At 43.5% G+C, this 20,244-nt stretch overlaps 1 protein-coding gene across 1 annotated transcript in view; it reads right to left on the reverse strand.

Moving 5' to 3' along the window:
• Positions 1–20,244, reverse strand: part of Dnah6 (dynein axonemal heavy chain 6) — a 211,279-nt gene that overhangs the window by 128,259 nt on the left and 62,776 nt on the right. Inside the window, 9 exon segments of the mRNA XM_028855187.2 lie at positions 3,443–3,604; positions 4,102–4,257; positions 4,346–4,471; positions 10,135–10,245; positions 10,324–10,488; positions 11,426–11,645; positions 12,673–12,769; positions 17,453–17,633; positions 18,594–18,713. Of these exon segments, the coding sequence (XP_028711020.1) occupies positions 3,443–3,604; positions 4,102–4,257; positions 4,346–4,471; positions 10,135–10,245; positions 10,324–10,488; positions 11,426–11,645; positions 12,673–12,769; positions 17,453–17,633; positions 18,594–18,713 (1,338 nt within the window).

The raw sequence follows: 20,244 nt of genomic DNA on the forward strand, positions 1-20,244 counted from the left end.
TTCAGCCTGTCTAACAGAGGGGTGGTCCCAATTAGTGATCTTAAGAAAGGATGCTTCCCCAGGCTGTGGTAGCACATGCCTTTAATCCCAGTATTTGGGAGGCAGAGGCAGGCAGATCTCTGTGAGTTCAAGGCCAGCCTGGTCTACAAAGTGAGTTCCAGGACAGCCAGGGCTACAGAGAAACTCTGTCTCGAAAACCAAAAAAAAAAAAAAAAAAAAAAAAAAAAAAAAAAAAAAAAAAAAAAAAAAAAGAAAAGAAAGAAAGAAAGAAAGGAGGGAAGAAACTCCACTGCCGTCGAAAGGGCTGTTTCTAGTGACCCACTAATTACCAAATGTTTTTGCAAGTCAGGTAGATTTTTAGGTGTGTGTGTGTGTGTGTGTGTGTGTGTGTGTGTGTGTGTGTGTGTTTGTGTGTGTGCAGATACCTGCAGAGGCCAGAAGAGAGAACAGGATCCTCTAGAGCTAGATTTACAAGTGGTTGTGAGCTTTGCAACATGGGTTCTTGGAACTGAACTCAGGTCCTCTGCAAAAGTACTACAGTCTTAAGTATGGAGCCATTTCTCCAGCCCCCTTTCAATGTGAGCGAAGGAGAGGACAAAGCATAGGAGCCCAGGGTAGACAAGGAACACATCTATAACCAATCACAATTGCATTTATTACTTGTCCCAACAAGGGAGAATACACACTTGGTGAAGTGAGCCCACTGAGCCCCGAAGGAACCATGGCTTGTTGTAGAACATGAGGAAAGGGGTTGTTGTAGGGGTTAGGCTTGGCCCAGGAGAGTTCAGCAAAGGCTCAGTGAAGAAGAGTTCTGCACTACATAAATAGATACACATATACTATTTAAAGACTCATTTATTTTTAAAGATTTATTATTTTATTTTATGTGTATGGGTGTTTTGCCTGCATGTATGTCTATGTACCACTTGTGGGCCTAATACCCACAGAGGCCAGAAGAGGATGTCAGATCTCTTAGAACTGGAGTTACAGATGGTTGTGAGCTACTGTATGAGTGCTGGAAACTGAGCCTGTGTCCCCTGGAAAAGCAGCCACTGAGCCATCTCTGAAACTCCAATTTTTAATTTTTATTTATGTGTATGTGTACACGTGTGTGCAAGTGCATGTGAAGGCCAGAAGAGGGCTCTGGACTCCTAGGGCTAGAGTTACAGGTGGTTGTGAGCTGGCCAATGTGGGTGCTGTAAGTCAAACTTGGGTCTTGGGCAAGAGCAGCAAGCATTCTTAACTGCTGAGCCATCTCTCCGGCCCCTGCTCTGTATACCAACAAATTGCAGTAAACTGGCTGGATTTAAGTATCCATTATATATATTATGTTACAGCACTGGAAGCTGGAAATGGGAAATTGAGGTGTTGATAAACCATGCTTGCCTAGGCAAAATGTCTTCTTGCCTCCAGATTTTAGTATTTGCAGGCAATCCTTACCATCTCCCAGCTTGCATTGTATCACTCCAATCTCTGCTTCTAGTGCGTCTTCTCACATAATTTTTCCCTCTATTTATGTGACTCTACTCACAGTTCCTCCTTCTTAGGAGGGCATTGGTCACTGGATTAGGCTCATGCAGTTTTAGCATTATCTTATACAAAAAAGAGAGCAGGGGAATTCTGTGGTGCATTTCATGATAATGCACATCTCGGTAGCAGGCCCAAGGACAGCTGCCTGAAGAGGCAGCAGTTACTAGGTAACTGGAAGAGAGCAATGTTCAGTCATGTGGTTTAGACAGAGTGCTTACGTCTCTTCTCATAAACAATTACGGTATGTTTTCTTTGTCTTACTGCATTGTGGGCGTCCAATGACTCGCTCTGATGTTTATGGTTTCTGAAATTGTGGTCAACTGGAGGAGCAAATAGAATCGAATATCTCATCTATTTTAATAGAAGATCACTGGGCGATTTATACACACAAAGAAAACACTGTCCTAGAGGTGCTAAAGAAAGAGACTATTCACTGCTTGAAATAATTCTCTCCTTTGAAGGGCAGGTAGTGTATTTTGCTGGGTTAATTTTTATCTAGGGGTCTAACATGCCCTCAAATCCTACAAAGAGCAATCTTAGCATGAATACTGTGTGAGGCACTGACATTTTATATTCCATTTCCAGACAAGTATTGAACAGTATGCAAATGTCACAAACTGTGATAGGAAATGGAAGGTAGAAAGTTGGAAGACAATGTCTAAAAAAAGTCTTAATGAATTGGTAGTGTTCAAAGTTTCTAACAATAAAGAAAGAAATGTATATTTTTGTGATTTTAATAGCACTCATCAGAAGAACTAAAAAGCCAACGTGGATCTCTGCAAGCCCCAAAGTGTCTTTCAGGGTGTCTGTGAGGTCAAAGCATTTTCATAATTGCACTAAAGTGTTACATGTCTTTTACACTCAATTGCCTAAAAAATTACTAAAATATTCCTCTTTTCAGAGGACATTTCTATCAGAAACTAGATTTTCTCTAGACAATTCAACCAAAAAACAACAGTCCTCAAGAGATTAAATATAAAAGAAAATATGAAAATCCATTTTGCCAACCACCAAAGATTTAAAAAGACATATAAGTAGCCAATAAGATTTTTGCCTGCAAAAAAGTCACAAAATGGATATTTATATTAACATTATTATTGGTATTTTAAGTCAAATAAATATATAAAATATATTATCTTTGATTTCTAACTCGTGAAACACCAATGGCTACAATCTGACTTGATAAATTTTGAACATATTAAGGGGCCCCAAGGTCAAATGTATGAAAATCTTACCATTAATTCTTTCTCCTCCCATGTACTTCAACTCCCTGAGGGCTGCTTGTATCTTTGGTGTGTGGAAAAATGAAATTCCCTAGGCAAGTGTTTCAGTATTGAGCTGTGCCTTTATAACCTCACACTGTGTATCAATGTCTCTCAACTGCCCATCTTCTCCAGTAAAGTTAGACTTCGTTCTTATGTCTTCCCTGTAGCCTATATGAACTTTTATTCTACTTACTTATGTATAGATTTTAAGAGGTTATTTTATTATTTATGTATGTGTGTGAGAGGCCTGTAGTGTCCGTGGAGGCCAGAAGAGGGTGTCAGATACTTTGGAGCTGGTGTTATGGATGATTGTGAACCACCTGATGTGGGTGCTGGGAATGAACTCAGGTTTTCAGAAGGAGTAGCAAGCACTCTTGATGACTGAGCCATCTTTCCAGCCACCCCCAAGTTACCCTGAACAGATCTTTTTTTTTTTTAAATTCACTCTTGACATGTCTCCCCTGCATTGATTCTTACCCAGATGACCCAGCCCACCACATGTTGATTTCTCTCTTTGTCCTATTTTAATAGCATTTTCTTCTCTGTTCGTCATCCCCTATCTCTTGTTGATTTAAGTAAAGCTGCAAACAAGGAAGGCTGGTGAAGGCATTTAATACTTGAATTCAGATTAAAAACTGCAACCGCACCTTGTAGTCCAAACCGTCAGAGCAGTTGAAGACCACACACTGGATGGCGAGAGCCTTTGCTAGGTCTTTGGTGGTCTCTGTCTTCCCGGTACCGGCAGGCCCGGCAGGTGCGCCTCCAAGGTCAAGCTGCAAAGCCCCCATAAGGCAAAGATAGCAACGATCCTGAAGAAATCGATCAAGTGTCATTGTTGAAAGGAAGTGACTTAATTTACAGATTCATACGTCTAAATCATTTGTTTAGTAGAAGTGTGTGTGTGTGTGTGCGCGCGCTTGCGCATTGGTGGTCAACACTGGGTATCTTCCTCAATCATTCTCCACTTTATTTTTTGAGACAGAGTCTCTCACTGGTTTGGTTAGGCTGATTGGCCAGTGATCTGCGGGGATCTTCCTATTTTAGCCTCCCCAGCATTATGGTTACAGCACACGTCCCCATGCCCAGCTTCCTACATGGGATCTGAACTCATGTCTTCATGCCTACATGGCTAGCACTTTCCAGAATGAAACACCTCCCTGACTCTGAAAAATTCTAACTGAAATATGCCCACAGACCCAGCCACAAAAATCAAACCGTGCAACTCTTTGTTTTATGAAGATGTAGCAATGATGAATACTTTCAACACTGCTCTGATAAAAAGGCATTCCTGTGATCAATAACGTACCGTGAGGGGAGTGATGACCAGTCTCGGGCATGCTCCCAAATACTCATAGGCGTAGGTGTACTGAGAGAGCGCCATTCTTGCCACGCAGTTATCCAGGTCTAGATCCCAATAATAGCGCAGCTGTCTCTGCCAGTCAAAGGAGTCGGCTGTGTCCACCTACATCATGAGAGACGTGGTGTTTGTGTTAGACACACATGTGGAGGGCGCAGGTTGCCATGTCACTTTCCGTCAATGAAACGCTTACCTTGGCTTGAACCAGTTCAGTAACTATATCTCTTGCATGCACATCAATGGTGATCAATGCGGTTATGATGTTTCTGTGTAATTTAGGAAGAGCACCTCGAACTATTGCAGCCAGGGCATTTAATCTCTACAAATTAAAGAATTGTTGCTGTGAATTTTCTTTCTTTCTTTCTTTCTTCTCTTCTTTCTCTCTTTCTTTCTCTTCTTCTCTTCTCTCTCTTTCTTTCTTTCTTTCTTTCTTTCTTCCCACTCAAAAGTCTATTTATTCATTTATGTACTTTTATCAAGAAATTTTCTAATCACCCTACATACCACCCACAGATCCACCTCCTCCCTCCTCCCACTCCCCAAGATGACTCAACCATTAAAGGCTAGGCTCACAACCAAAAATATGAGTTGCTGTGAATTTTCAACATCAGCTTGTAATATTTATTTTCATTATTAAATTTAAAGTAGATCTGTGTTAAAAAAAAACCATCTAATTAGAAAACTTTATAATTCTGGACAAAATAATACAATACAATGTCTTAATTAATTTCTATAAGACTTCTATGAAGCATAGGCTATCTGAATACTTTTTTTTGCACTTAAGCAAACTGATCATCAGAGGGTCAATAACTGGATGGCTGTCACACAGTTATGAAATAGTAAAATTAGACCTGAGTGGACATTTGCTTCTCGAAAGTCCCTGATATATGATGAAGTCTCTGGGAATAAACCACTCTACCTAGAAATTCACCAGATACAGTGGCATTCTATGGTGATATTTTATTTGTACTGAAATGTGATTTTATTTGCATGTTAATAAATAAAGTTGCCTGGAGTCAGAGCTAATAGCAAGCCATAGCAGAAGCTTGGCAGTGGTGGTGCACACCTTTAATCCCAGCTCTTGGGAGGCAGAGCTAGGTGGATCTCTGTGTGTTCAAGGATACAGCCAGCATGGAGACACATGCCTTTAATCTCAATACCAACCATAGAAGACCTGGAGGTCTGTACAGACAGGCAGTGATGAGGAGGTCATGTGGTTGGGTTTACAACCAATGAGAAGACAGAATAGAAAGTCTATAAAAAAAGACAAACAGAAAGGAAGTAGGTCTCTTGTGGAAAGGTAGGACAGCAGCGGCAGTGAAGGGTAAGGTTTTTTTTTTTTTTTGGTTTTTCGAGACAGGGTTTCTCTGTGTAGCTTTGCGCCTTTCCTGGAACTCACTTGGTAGCCCGGGCTGGCAAAGGGTAAGGTTTTTAATCTCAGCTCTTAGCTATTTCTCTGACCTCTTGGCTTTCATATCTGAATTGGCTCTGTGTTTCTTAATTAAAAAGACGGTTACATCTACAGCATTCCCTTAATCCTAGTACTCAAAGGCAAAAGCAGGTAGATCTTTGTGAGTCTGGTGTTAGCCTGGCCTACACAGAATTCCAGGTCATCCTGATGATGCTTCTCATTTGTAGGGGTAGTTTTCTACTGATAATAATAAAAGAAAATTGCAAAGCATTTTAACCAGGCTAATGACTAAATACAAATATTTTATCTCCCTATTTACCACAAACTATCACATCCTTATCAAGTAGGATGGTGCCTCTGAGGGTCATATACTTGTGGGCTGGATTTTCATTCTGTTTTGCCCAGATCAGGGACTGTTTGCAGATGGCTGTGGGACTTTCTCTGGGGATCTACTTCTCTATTCTGGGACTCTGGAGAAAGAATCCCACTGACAATCTCCCTGTGGTGTTTCTGCTTCTCTCAAGATGGTTGCTCTCTTTCCCTGTTCTGTTTCAAGGGTGAATCTTTAGAAATGCAGTGGCAGTTGGGAGTGCAATTAAATTTGGAACTGAAGATCAAGCCTAGGTCCTTGTTGGAAATACTGCTGACAGATAATATATCTTCATTGTCTAGATTAGGTTTCTTCTCTGTTAATTGTTTCCTTTACTGGGAAAAGCTTTTTAGTTTGGTATAGTTCCATTGTCTGTTTTTGTTTTTGCTGTCATGGCCAGAAAATCAATGTGAAGGAAAATGTCATGGAACTTTTTGGCTTTGAGTCATATGTTTAAATCTTTCCTGAATCTACTTTGAATTGATTTTTATATGTGGCATAAGATAATAATAAGAAAATACCAAATAACTCTAATTAAAAAATGGGAAAATGACTTGAATACTATTTTTCTAAAGAAGAGATACCAAATGTCCCGTGTCTATACCTGTATTCATATATTGATGTCTGTATCTATATCTATATATCCATATATGATGCTGAATATCTCTAGTCACCAAGCATGTTACTATCAAAAGTTCAATGTAAGAAAAATGAAATTATGAAGTTTGCAAACACATGGCTATCCTCATTCTTTCTCTGAGAAGTTTCTCTTTGTGTGAACAGTGAGTGCTGAGATTCATGACTGACAAGATGCTAAAGGTGTCCTGGTTTGCTTTTTATTGCTGAATAGACACCATGACAAAAATCAGCTCAGGAGCAAAGGGTTTATTTCCACTTACAAGTTACAGTCCATCATTCAGGGAAGCCAGGGCAGGAGCTCAAGGTGGGAGCTGATGCAGAGGCCATGGAAGAATGCTGCTTACTGGCTTGCTCTCCATCGCGTTCTCAGTTTACTCTCTTGTATACTAGGACCACATGCCCAAGGATGGTACCACCTACAATGGGCTGATCCCTCCCACATCAGTCATTAATAAGAAAGCCCCCACAGACATGCTCACAGGTCAGTCTTAGAGAGGCAGTTTCTAAACTGAGGCTCCCTCTTCTCAGATGACTCCAGCTCCCCAGTATGTGTCAAGGCGACAAAGAAACAAAGCAAAACACCTAGCACAGAGAGCAAATGAGGGTTGAATGCTCAGCCTTCAATAAGACATTGATAGTGTCCTCTCTAAGGCACAAGGGACATGATAGAAGAGGGAGGAGAAGCATGTAAGAACCAGGGTGAAGGGTAGGAAATGTCATCTTCAGGGCCCAGCACAGCCATTCCATGATCTCAGAGCAGCTGCCTTGTCTGTGCTGGGCCTACATAAGACTGGGCCCATCAACAGCCAATGGCGGATCAAGGAGGTGCTGGGGGGGGGGAGCTGCCCCTCCTTGCTGATCTATTGGCTGCTGGTGGAGTCTGAGAGGAAGGTCAGTCATTGCCTTCATGGTGTAATCAGTGGTGAGTCCACCAGGTTCCAGTGAACAGTTCCAAAACCTAGGGCCACACAGGTGGTCCTGTCTAAAAAACCAGTGGGTCACAAAACAAAACAAGAAGATAACAAATGTGAGAAAGGGACCTCTAAAGAGTATGGTGGGGATGAGAAGCGTGAGAGACATGTAAGAGAGGGTAGGGGTGAGAATAAATTGAGTGTGCTATCTACACGTATGAAATTGTCAAAGAACAAATAGTAAAAAAGCCACAATGTGATGTCACCTCAAAGCCATTATCAAAAATAAAAGATAACAAGTACTGGCAAAGGCATGGAGCTAGGGATCCCTGGACACGGTTGGAATATGAGGATGGACATGGTACGGAGGTTTCTCAAAAACAAAACAAAAACAAACCTAAAAACAGAATTACAGTTTGACTGAGTAACCCAGTTTCTGAGCATATATACCAAAGAATTGAAGTCGGGGTCTTAAGGAGCATTATTTACCACAGTCAGCATGAAGAAATAACCTCAAACCCCATCAGTGGATAAAGAAAATGTGTCCTACACACACAGAGGACTGGCATTCAGCCTGAAAAGGAAGGGAATCCTGTCACAGGCGACAACGTGAATGAATTGGATGGACACTGAGTTAATGAAATAAGCCAGTCACAGGAGTGAGGTGTGTCCAGTCATCGAACTCGTATAACAGAGAAGAGCGGTGGCTGCCAGGCTGGCGGTGGGGGGAGGGGTACTGCTCTTCGGCAGACATGGAGCTGGAGAGTTAGGTCAGATGAATGGGTTCTGGAGATCTGCTGCACAACACTGCGGTCTATTGCTAGAAAGACTGTACTGTGCATTTACGATATGTTTTTAATTGTGTGTGTGTGTGTGTGTGTGTGTGTGTGTGTGCACGTGTGCTCATGCATGTGCGTGTGAAGTCTTGCATGCATGCAGAAGCCAGTGAAGGACAGAGGGTGCCTTCCCCAATGCATCGTCTTACCGCCTTGACAGAGTATCTCACGGAAACGAAAGTTGCCGTTTCAGGGGGCTGGCTAGCTTACCAGTAAGTTCCTAGGCTCTGGCCCACAGCACTGTGGTTCCAGACATGCACGACAATGCTGGCCTCACTCAGACCTTTTTAATAAAAATACACATTTCTGTGAGAGGCATCCTAACTGTAACAGTTAGCTTTCTATTGCTGTGTGTTGCTAGAGTTTCCTGCCTTGCCACAGTCAGGACAAATCTTGTCACCTGCCAGTCCACAGCCGCTCAGACCCAACCAAGTAAACACAGAGACTTATATTGCTTACAAACTGTATGGCCGTGGCAGGCTTCTTGCTAACTGTGCTTATAGCTTAAATTAGTCCATTTCCATAAATCTATACCTTGCACGTGGCTGTGCCTACAGCATCTTCACATGCTGGTCATGGCGCATCTGGCAGTCAGTCCTTCTGCTTCCTGTCCTTTTATTTCTCCTCTCTGTTAGTCCCGCCTATCCTTCCTGCCTAGCCACAGCCGATCAGGTTTTATTTATTGATCAATCAGAACAACTTGACATACAGACCATCCCCCAGCACAGCCAAGTGCAGACCATCTCAGACACCTGCACTCAGGCCCATGGTCCTAATCATCCTCTATGCGGACCTGCTGGGTAACGCACAAAGAACCAAGAAGGCTCCACAGACATACAGAACATCCCACAGCAGCTGTGATTAAAAACATCATGATAAGGGAGGTTTTACAGAAGGGAGTGTTTGTTTGGGCTTACAGTTCCAGAGGGATCGGAGTCCATGACGGCAGAGTAGAGGTGGAGGGTTAAAGCAGGAAGCTGGGGGATCTAATCTCCAGTCCGAAAGCATGAAAACGAGAGAGAGATCACACTTGGAACAGCAGGAGGCTTGGAGACCTCAAAGCCCACCAGTAGTGACACACTTCCTCCAACAAGGCCACACCTCCCAAGCTTCCCCAAATAGTGCCACCAACTGGGGACCAAGTGTTCAAATACTGAAAAACCATGGGGGACATCTCATTCAAACCACAACACAGATCCTAGTAAACACAATTATGTTTAAACATTTGCAAATCATTATAAATAACCCTTATGTCTCCCTCTTAAACTGCTTTCCCTTCTAGTTTATAGTTACTCATACAAATACTAAATCATCATCGAGGGAGTGTCCCTAGGAAAAAACTGAACACGACGACTCCAGTAAGAACTCCGAAGGTTTGGAAGTCACGTCAGCACTTAGAATTTCTGAAACAAAGTGAATTTGCATTAAACATGATAAAAACCATGGGGGCCTAAGTCCAGTGGCGGTGGTGGCCCATGCCTTTAATCCCAGCACACCGGAGGCAGAGGCAGGTAGATCTCCATGAGTTTGAGGCCAGCCTGTGCTACAAAGCAAGTTCCAGGACAGCCAAGGCTACACAGAGAAACCCTGTCTCAAAAAAAACAACCTGAAAACAAACAAAACACGCAACCACAACAAACAGAACACACCTGCTACAAAGAAAACAAACTAACAAAAACCCTCAAAACAAAAAAAAAAAAAAAAAAAAAAAAAAAACGCCCCCCCAACAACAACAACAACAACAACAAAACCATGGGAATCATCTTGCCATCTTGCATGGCAACATGTACAAGGCCTCTCTGATAAAGAACTTACCTCGAAATTTACTTTTTCAAAGTCTTCCAGGGCCTCAAAGTGATTACCTTCAGATTCCAGACACTCGGTCAAATCCCGGCACCACATAATCTGAGAGATGGTCAGGATCACCTGCGACAAAACAGCTTCCTTAGGCGTGTGCTGCCTCGCACCAAAGCCGGCTCCAGAAAGAGAAAGCTAGCGCGTTACTTGGGAAGGGTGGCCAGCCGTCACCCACTCTGTCCGCGGCTTCCCCTGGTAGTCAGCGATGGCCGCTTTGCACAGGCGGCGGAGGGCCGTGAACATGGCTTCCTCCACCTTACCCAGCCATTCTTCCACGTTGCCTCTCGCCTTGAGGCCTTTCCCCAGGCCAACCTGTGAGGCAATTAGGATGATTAGAAAGTGACTGTAAAATAAATCTTCAAAAAAAAAAATTTTTTTTTTTTTTTTTTTTTTTTTTTTTTTTTTTTTTTGGTTTTTCGAGACAGGGTTTCTCTGTGTAGCTTTGGAGCCTGTCCTGTATCTCACTCTGTAGACCAGGCTGGCCTCAAACTCACAGAGATCCTCCTGGCTCTGCCTCCTGAGTGCTGAGATTAAAGGCGTGTGTGTGACCACTGCTGGAGAGATGGCTCAGAGGTTAAGAACACTGGCTGTTCTTCCAGAGGTCCTGAGTTCAATTCCTAGCTCTGTAATGAGATCTGGTGCCCTCTTCTGGCCGGCAGGGATACATGCAAACAGAACACTATATACATAATAAATAAATAAATCTTTTTAAAAAAAAAGTGTCTTAGGTGGGACTTGTGAGCTGCCCACATGTTGCATTTCTAACAACAGAACCCTGAGCTCTGTCGTCACATAACCCACCCCTTTGCTGCGTTCTAATAAAAAGCATGCTTTTAGGGCAGGCTCCTTGAAAGAGGGCTCCCCACAGGGTGCCTGGCACCTCACCCGGCCCGGAACGGACAGGATTGACAGATTGATAGCTCTTTCTCGATTCCAGGCACCCTTTGTATAGTGCTGTGGTCAAGCCCCGGCACTCTGGGCCAGTCACTGTTCCTCTTTGCAGAGCTGGCTAAGACGTGATGGCGTCTCTCCACTTCATTCCCCAAACAGACCGTTGTGAGTATCGTGGCTGCTTCTAGTTTCTCCTTTAGCTGTCCAGCTCTTTGAGGGTAAGAGTTTTATCTCAGTTATTCTCGAAACTGCTGGGCTATCAGAGTCCCTGGCAAGCCTAGGGTGAGAATGAGCAGCCTCGACCCCGGTCCCAGACACGTGATCAAGTTTATCCGTAAGGAACTGTTGAGCACCTTACCCGCTCTCCCTCAGGTGACAGCATGGCCAGAATGTCATTGGTGAAGACCTTTTCTGGCTCGGTGTCCATACCAGGGATTTTCCCTTCTGCTGGAGGCATGAGCGCAAACTCGAGCTTCGAAATAGAGTCGAAGCATTTCCTTAGATGAGGCTGCACGGCTTGTGGATTTCGTGTCTGGGCCAAGATCTCCAGGAGCTCATCATTCGACAGGAAGTAAAACCTGCAGAGTCAAAGGGACACCTTGATGTGGAGCATGACTTGACATTGATGCCCAGCCTTGGGTAGACGTAAAAGGTAAGATCCCGCCACATCTGCTCCTGGGCACTGATGCCCTGGGCCTCTAATCCCACTTCTCTGGGGTTGTGGGTAGGTCACATGTCTCTAAGGAAGTCCTTGTAAAGGTTAATGATGCTGTATCTCGAACACCTAGGCCCAGTAGCTAGAATAGAAAGGATTTTTCTAAAAATTATTAATACTGTTAGGTCTTGCTACAATACTGGCCTGTTTGTCTGTTACTTGGCTTTGAGCTTTAGTGAAGATGCGTCACACAGCACGTTAACTACTGAAGAGCTAACAGACAGATGTGTGGTTGTGGAGCCCTTTGGTCCTGTGACACTGTACCAGTCACAAGGCAACATATGCTGCTATGAAAAGTGACAGACTATGATTCTGCCAACATGCATGGCCATACTTATGAGGAAATGAAGCATCCTGCCTGTGTTTCCATTCTCATTTTACACGAAATGGGTAAAGAACGAGCTTGTCTGTTCCTGACCAAACTTAGGCCCAAGTCATCCAAGTGTGCGTTAGGAAATGCAGTTATTTCCGTCTCTGATTTGTCTGAAGTTCTAGACTACCAAATCATGCCAACACGGCAAAGTGAGTTGTCGGGCCTCTCAGGGGCCCACAGTGAGAGGGGCGAAGACTCTAGGGCCCACGCTAATGCAGGAAATAGAAGAGTTAAAGCTGGGAAGGCCGCAGAGCTGAGGATGGGGAGATGAAGGGAGCGACGTGCTGTGGGTTCCCTGTACCCTTAAGTGGAGAGTGAGCTTTGCTTGCCTCCAGCCTGGGCATCTCTGAGAGCGTAGTGTTTGCCCGACAAGTCTGAGGCAAGTCCGAAGACAGCTCGGGCATCCTTGTCTCTTCTCCCGTTCTCTGAGGTCGGAAGGTGTAACTGTCATTTCTAATTGATCTACAGTCTACAACAAAATGTCGTAGGTTTTTTTTTTTTTTTTTTTTTAACTTACCTTGGAAAGATAACTCTCTTTGACTCTAAATATGCCTCCAGACACTTCTGAATTTGGTCAAGTAATGCATTATTGTTTTGAAAAGTCTCCAGAAGCCCTATTATTTGAAAAAAAAAGTTGGCAAATTATATTAAAAAAGAGAATATAATTTTAAATGAAAATAAAAGATACTAACATTTTAAAGCCTTTGTTTTGTTTGGTAGAATAATGAATAATAAATGGTAGTATTGGCTAAGAAGCTTCGTTCTTTAAAAATTTTTCCTTTTTCATGCATATGTTGTGTTGTGCTGTGCATTATGAGTGTATGAATATATGTTTGCATGTTTGTGAGAGCACATGGATGTGAGTGCGGGTGCTCATGCACATGTATGGGTATTCAGGGCCTGGAGTTCATAGCAAGAATCTTCCTTGATGGCTCATCCACCCGACTCTTTTGAGGCAGGGTCTCTCAGCCAAACCCGGCGTTTCCCAGCTAGTGTTGCCCAGCTCCCTCTGGGTATGCCCATGTCCACCTTCGGGCTCTGTAATTCTTTCCAAGGCTGGATTACACGTGAGCTACACCTGTCACCCGGCCTCTGTGTGGGCTCTGGGGACCTGAACTCCAGGCTTTTTACTTGTGCGGCCATCGCTTTAACTGCTAAGCCACCTCCCCAGCCCAAGAGTTATTACTGCTAGTTAGTTATAGTATTTTAATATCTACCTCATTTGAACAGTACTTTTAATTTTAGATGACTTTGGCCAGCGTCCGCCGTTTAGGGGGCTGTGAGTCCACAGGGCAGACAGAACCAGCGTCTGGAACCTTCCTGCTCCTTGTCAGTTTCCTGCTTGCTTGTTTTCTGTCACGGTTAAATGCTAAGTGTGGCAGCAGGCACTGCTCTCCAGTACTGAGCTGCAGCTCCCGGGGCAGCAGCCTCCATGCCTCTTCATCTTTGTGCTTTTGATGCTGAGCACCCTCCCTGCTTCCCCACCTGCCCCAGAACAAACCCCAAATCTTTATCCCGGCTTCTGAGACCCTGTGTAGTCAACAGCTCCATCTAGTGGCCAGTCACCCACCTGAGCCCCCGGGTCCCTCGGATCTAGGACCAAGCGTGCTATGCCAGCCCACGGGGGACTCCATAGCGACAGGGAACACGCTAAGCATGCTCTTGCCTTAGGAGCCTGGTTGTGCTCTTTGTTCTCTCCGCCTTCAACAATTCTCGTGCAGAGGCACATATACTGTCACTCACTCTTTCCTGCAAGTTTCTGCTCAAAAGCCACTTTATTTAACACATACACACACATGCATGTACACATGCTCACACACATGCATACACACACATAAATACATACACACATGCATACACACATGTACACGCAGACATACACATATGTATACACACATTTATATACACACATGCACACACACATGCAGACACACATACACATGCAAACACACATATGCCACAAACATACATATGCATACACATGTGCACACATGTCATACACATACATATGCACACACACATTAACACACATGCACCCACAAATAAATACATGGGCACACACACCTACCCATATGCATAAATACGCATATATACACATGAACATACTCACATACAAACACTCATACACAGATATACACATAAACATGTATACACATGTATACATATACACATGCATACACACACACACGCGCACACACACACACACACACATACATACACACAAGCCCTCAGCCACTCCCTTATCCTACTTTATTTTTCTTTATGGCTTTACCATCATCTGATTTATTACAGGTCTACACTTCTTTATTTGAAGTCTTGAGGCCAGATATATTTTGGAATTATATTCTTTTTTAAAAAAAATTTCAAGAGACCTGTTTTCCATTCATCATTTGTAGATGCTGTAAAACCCATTCACATATGGATAACACAAAGTGAGCCTGGTAGGTTATAGAAGGAGGAGGTGGGGTGGGGCAAGAACAGGGAGGAAGAGGAGGAAGAGGAAGGGGATGTGAAGTCAGGTGGATTGGTGGATTTGGGGAGAATGAGGAGAGGATATGATCTAAATATATTATATTTGTGTATGAAATTTCCAAAGAATAAAAAATTTTAATCATCTGTTTTATAACAAGTCTTTAGGGACATCACTCTGTAACCAAATGTTGCTGTGTTTGGACACTGAAGGTTTGAACACGGCCATGGAGGGACTGTGGCAGGCAGGGAGGTGGTCCCGCCTCCAGAGATGATGATGCTCTAATCCCTACAGCTATGGGTCTGCTTGGCTTATATGGACATGGGAACTTTGCAGAGGTATGGGGAGGATATTCTAGACCATCCAGAACACCTGAAACAGAGAGAATAAGAGAAAAATGTAACAAAGGGTCAGAGGCTGCTGAGGTGTTACTAGCTGGAAGACAGCCGTGAGCCACCAGCGATGGGCAGTCTCCCTAAGACATTTGTGGATGTTTGATTTCTACCATCCCATAGTTTCCCTTTCCTCCCTCTTATGTAAGAATCTTTGGGCAAAGAACGTAGCCCCCAAAGTTGCCTTTGCTAGGCAGGGTCTGTGTCTGAGACTATTCCTTATCATAGCCAGATGCTGCCATTGGCCACATGACAAACAGGCTGGCTGGGGCTTTAGTATAGAGTGTAAACTTCAATGAGTATGTGTGCATTCCAGAAACCGGATGCATGTGCACAGAAGCAGAACTTGTTATAACATTTCAACCTTTTTGCTGGGTGGGGGTGGGGTGGGGTGGGGTGAGACGACATCTTTGGTGGTGTAGCCACTGGCAAGGTGCCCATGATCCTGCAAACCACACTAAATTCATTGGTTCACACACACAAAAAGATGTGAGAGTGGAAAGGCGACTAGTTGGGAATAAGAAGAGGATCAACAGGAGTGGGAGGGGACAAGAGAAGGTAATAGGACTGAATATTAGCAAAATATATGATACACATGCATGAAAATGTCATGCTGTAACTCATTGATATATATAATTAGTATATGTAGGAGAAACAGTTAAAAATAATTTCAACCATAATTTGGGCTTCTTTGTAAAAAAAAATCAAGCATTCATAAGTATGTGGATTTATGTCAGGGTCGATTCTATTTGATTCTATTGATCCATGTGTCTGTTTATGCCAATACCAAGCTGTTTTTATTACTGTAGCTCTATAGTAGAGCTTGAAGTCAGGGATGGTGATGATTCCAGAAGTTCTTTTATTGTACAGGATTTTTTTAGCTATCCTGGGTTTTTTGTTTTTCCATATGAAGTTGAGTATTGTTCTTTCGAGATCTGTGAAGAATTGTGTTGGGATTTTGATGGGAATTGCATTGAATCAATAAATTGCTTTCGGTAATATTGCCATTGTTACTATGTTGATCCTACCTGTCCATGATCATGGGAGATCTTTCCATCTTCTGATATCTTCGTCAATTTCTTTCTTCAGTGACCTAAAGTTCTTGTCATACAGGTCTTTCACTCATTTAGTTAGTTATCCCAAGGTATTTTATATCATTTGTGGCTATTGTAAAGGGTGATGTTTCTCTGATTTCTTTCTCAGACGAAGATATCAGAAGATGGAAAGATCTCCCATGATCATGGACAGGTAGGATCAACATAGTAACAATGGCAATCTTACTGAAAGCAATTTATTGATTCAATGCAATCCCCATCAAAATCCCAACACAATTCTTCACAGATCTTGAAAGAAGTTTACACTCTATACTAAAGCCCCAGCCAGCCTGCTTGTCATGTGGCCAATGGCAGCATCTGGCTATGATGCGGAATAGTCTCAGACACAGACCCTGCCTGTTTATCATTTGTATATAGGAGGGCTACTGATTTTCTTGAGTTAATCTTGTATCCTGCCACATTACTGAGGTAGCAGCTGTAGGAGTTCCCTTGTAGACTATTTGGAGTAACTTATGTATACTATCATATCATCTGCAAATAGTGAAAATTTGACTTCTTTTCCAATTTGTATTCCCTCAATCTCCTTTTGTTGTCTTATTGCTCTAGCTAGAACTTCAAGTACTATATTGAGCAGATGTGGAGAGAGTGGGCAGCCTTGTCTTGTTCCTGATTTTAGTGGAATCACTTTGAGTTTCAATCTATTTAATTTGATGTTGGCTGTTGGCTTGCTGTATATTGCTTTTATAATGTTTAGGTATGTTCCTTGTATCCCTGATCTCTCCAAGACCTTTATCTGGTGCCTAGCCTGCTTTTTGGGAACCTGTTTGCCATGCTGGATTACCTTGTCCAGCCTTGCTGCAGGGAGAGGAGCTCGATCCTACCTCAACTGGATAGCTATGCTCTGTTCAAGCCCATGGGAGGCCTGCCCCTTTCTGAATGGAGATGAAGGAGGAGTGGATGGGGAGGGGGTTAGACAGAAGTGGGGAGTGGAGAGGAGGGGGCAGGAGGAGAGGAGGGAGGGGAAACTGTGGTCGGTATGTAAAATAAATGAAAAAATGTTAAATAAATAAAAGAAAAGAAAAGAAAGAAAGAAAGAGTAATGTTCCCTCACACACACAATGAAAATTTCAACCTTGTTACTTGAATTGCAATAAGTGGTAAAATTTTTAATTCATTCTCATGAATGAGTTAACACCGTGGATTTTTTTGTGATTCTATCTATGAGGGAAGAATCCGAACAGAATTTAACTTGTGTTCTAACATCACAAACTGAACTATAGGCCAAATAATTAGAAAGCTCAGTTCCACCAAGTCCCGGATGTACCACCGGCCACTTAGAGTTTTAGAAGTGACAGACATGGTTTGTTCGGAAGTTTGTACCTGGCTGAGTGGCAGCTCGGAGCGCGTTGGGCAGCCGGTTCACCTTCCTCATGATTTCCTTCCATGACTTGTCCACCTGAAGGAACATCTTGGCTTCTGCAGGCAGCTGCCTCTGGATATCTGGGGCGTTAAAGATGCTTTCTAGGTAGAGCCAGTTTCTCTGACAGTTCAGCCACTCCTCCTGGAGAAAAGCGCGGGGAGTGTATCAAAGGGTAACTTCCAAACTGATACCCCCGATTACACTGGAAATCATAGCCTGTGTGACTTGGGAACCGCTGTATCTTTTTCCCTTGGGAACTGCTGTCATCTCCCAGAGGGCCTTTGAAATAAAATTTCTTAGAAGAGCCCAAGAGTCAGTCCAACTTGATTCAGCCCGCATTCCACTGAAGGTAATTACAGTGAGTCAGCTGTGTAGACAGCCGGAGGGGTCCCGCCAAACATGATTTAAAATGTGTAGAGAACACATTCTGTTGGGAGACCAGCTGTTTTCTGACAGAAAACTGAAGGATGGGGTGGGCAACAGTCATGATGACTCCCAAATATAGACAAGCAGAGCCCATAATGACTCAGGGAGAGAGTCTCAGTGAGGAATTATCCAGATCATTGTTGTGGCTTTGGGACCCCCTAAGCAGAGGGACCCAGTACAAGCCAGTCTCACTTCCTGACTCACCCAGCTATGAGAATCCAGATGTGCTGTATTTAACTAATAAATATGCTGAGCGATAAACATATAACTTGTTTAATTTTGTGGTCTTTTGTTTTCTATCAAAATAATTTAACAGTGATGATAAAAGTGAGAGCAGGCTGCAGGATGATATAAACAAGCCAAATGCATGTTTTCATTCTGAACATTACAAAATGTCAACAATTGAACCCTACATCTCTAGATAACATAATATTAAAACAACTGTGTATAATATTAAAACAAAAGTTAAACTCTACATTTCTAAGTTGTAGAATATTAAAACTACCGCTTGTGTTTGTGTGTGTGTGTGGGGGGTGTGAGCAAACCCAGGACTTAGTACATTCCGGGCAAGCCATCTACCACTGAGCTGCATCCCTAGCCCCATAGAATCGACATTTGCAAGGGCCTTGTGGCCCTCCACTTGAGAGTCGAGGAGTTGAAATTGCCCTTACTCACCAGTGTTTGATTAAATAAGGAAAGCTGTTTCTGCCATTCATCCACTCGAGACTTCAGGGGACCCACATACCGTGATGAGGCGATGGTTGCAATGTTGATGGTACTGTCATCAAGAAGGACCTTCAGAGAGAAGGGACCAAGACACAGGCAGAACCATGTGTTCTTGAGCTCAGGGTAGTTCCGATTCTGAGAGTCCATTTCAGTCAAACTTGGCTGAATCAATAATGTGGTCCCACCTACTGCTTCCTACCCAGCCACGGCCAAAGCTTGGCCTTTTCACTGTGCTTACAACCCTCTACGTTCTCTCAAAGGTCTCTGGGGGGCACTTGACTAAGAGACCTGTGTGTGTGTGTTTGTGTGTGTGTTTGTGTGTGTGTGTGTGTTCATGCACTAGTGTGCATGGGGCTGTGCATACACGTGCATGCACTTGCATGTGGAGGCCAAGGCCAGCCAGGGAAGATGCTCCTCGGGAGCCCTCCACTTTGTCTTTTGAGAGATGCAGGGTCTCTGAGACCCAGGACCCTCTGCTTAGACTAGACTGCTGGCCAGTGAGCCCCACAGCCACCTCTGTCTGACTCTTAGCACTAGGACTGTAGGCACCCAGCACCTCCCCGCCCCACCCCAGCGTTGTGCATGGGTGTCGGGACTTGAACTCAGTTCTTCACGCTTGGACAGTAGGTGTTTTACCGACTGAGCAGTTTCCTGTCATCATTAACGGCACAAAGGCTTTGCTTAGTTTAATGTTCTTCTCTTGCTCTCAACACTAGGCAACGGGCTTCTCCTTTATACAGTTTTGTTACTCCGGTAGGCTTTCATCTCTCAAAACACCCTGGGCTTGCAAGGTTAGCCTCTGCTCAATGAATGATTATTGTCTCTTAAATCATCTCCAGGATGACGGAGCTGAATTCCCTAGGGGAAGTATTCATACCACCCCCTCCCTACCGCTCCCCTTGAACAACAACATCCCCCATAGAACATGTGAATTAAACAAAATCTGGAAAATTGAGTTGTCCACTGAAGTCCCAACTGGCACTGCTTGGCTCCCAGCTCCTGTGTGCAACTCGGTTCTCTGCCGCCTTCTGCATAGAGTGATGTCTGATTTTACCTTCCTTACCAAGACTTTCTACTTCTGCCTCGCACCCACCCTTAGACTACAGCTTTGCCTTTAAATTGGGCCATAGGACCCGTTCCCGTTGCTAAACAAATGTACCTTTAGATTTTAAGTGCTCTAAGCACATAGGTTAGATTTTATCTACCTAGACAAATAAAGGCGAGTTCAACTCCTTGCCTGCTGCACACAGGAAATGCTCACGCATGTTACTTTGCTCTGTTGAAACAGTTTGAAGTTCTCCTGTTCCCTGCTATTATCTCTTGTCTTTAAGGTCACTTGTCCTGATTGATCTAAGAAAGACTCTTCTATCACTTCAATCTATAATAGATCTGTAACTCATACACACACACACACACACACACACACACACACACACACACACACACATACACACACCATTTTATTACTTTGGTAAGTGGGAATAAACATTTGCATCAATTATTCACATCTTGCTTTCCAGATTAACTTTTCCTTAGTTCACTCTGCTTAATCTTTCCCAGAAGTTTCAGGAGGTATGGTCAGGACTTTTACCACAAATTA

This window comes from Peromyscus leucopus, chromosome 3 (assembly GCF_004664715.2).
Source record: "Peromyscus leucopus breed LL Stock chromosome 3, UCI_PerLeu_2.1, whole genome shotgun sequence".
NCBI lineage: Eukaryota > Metazoa > Chordata > Mammalia > Rodentia > Cricetidae > Peromyscus > Peromyscus leucopus.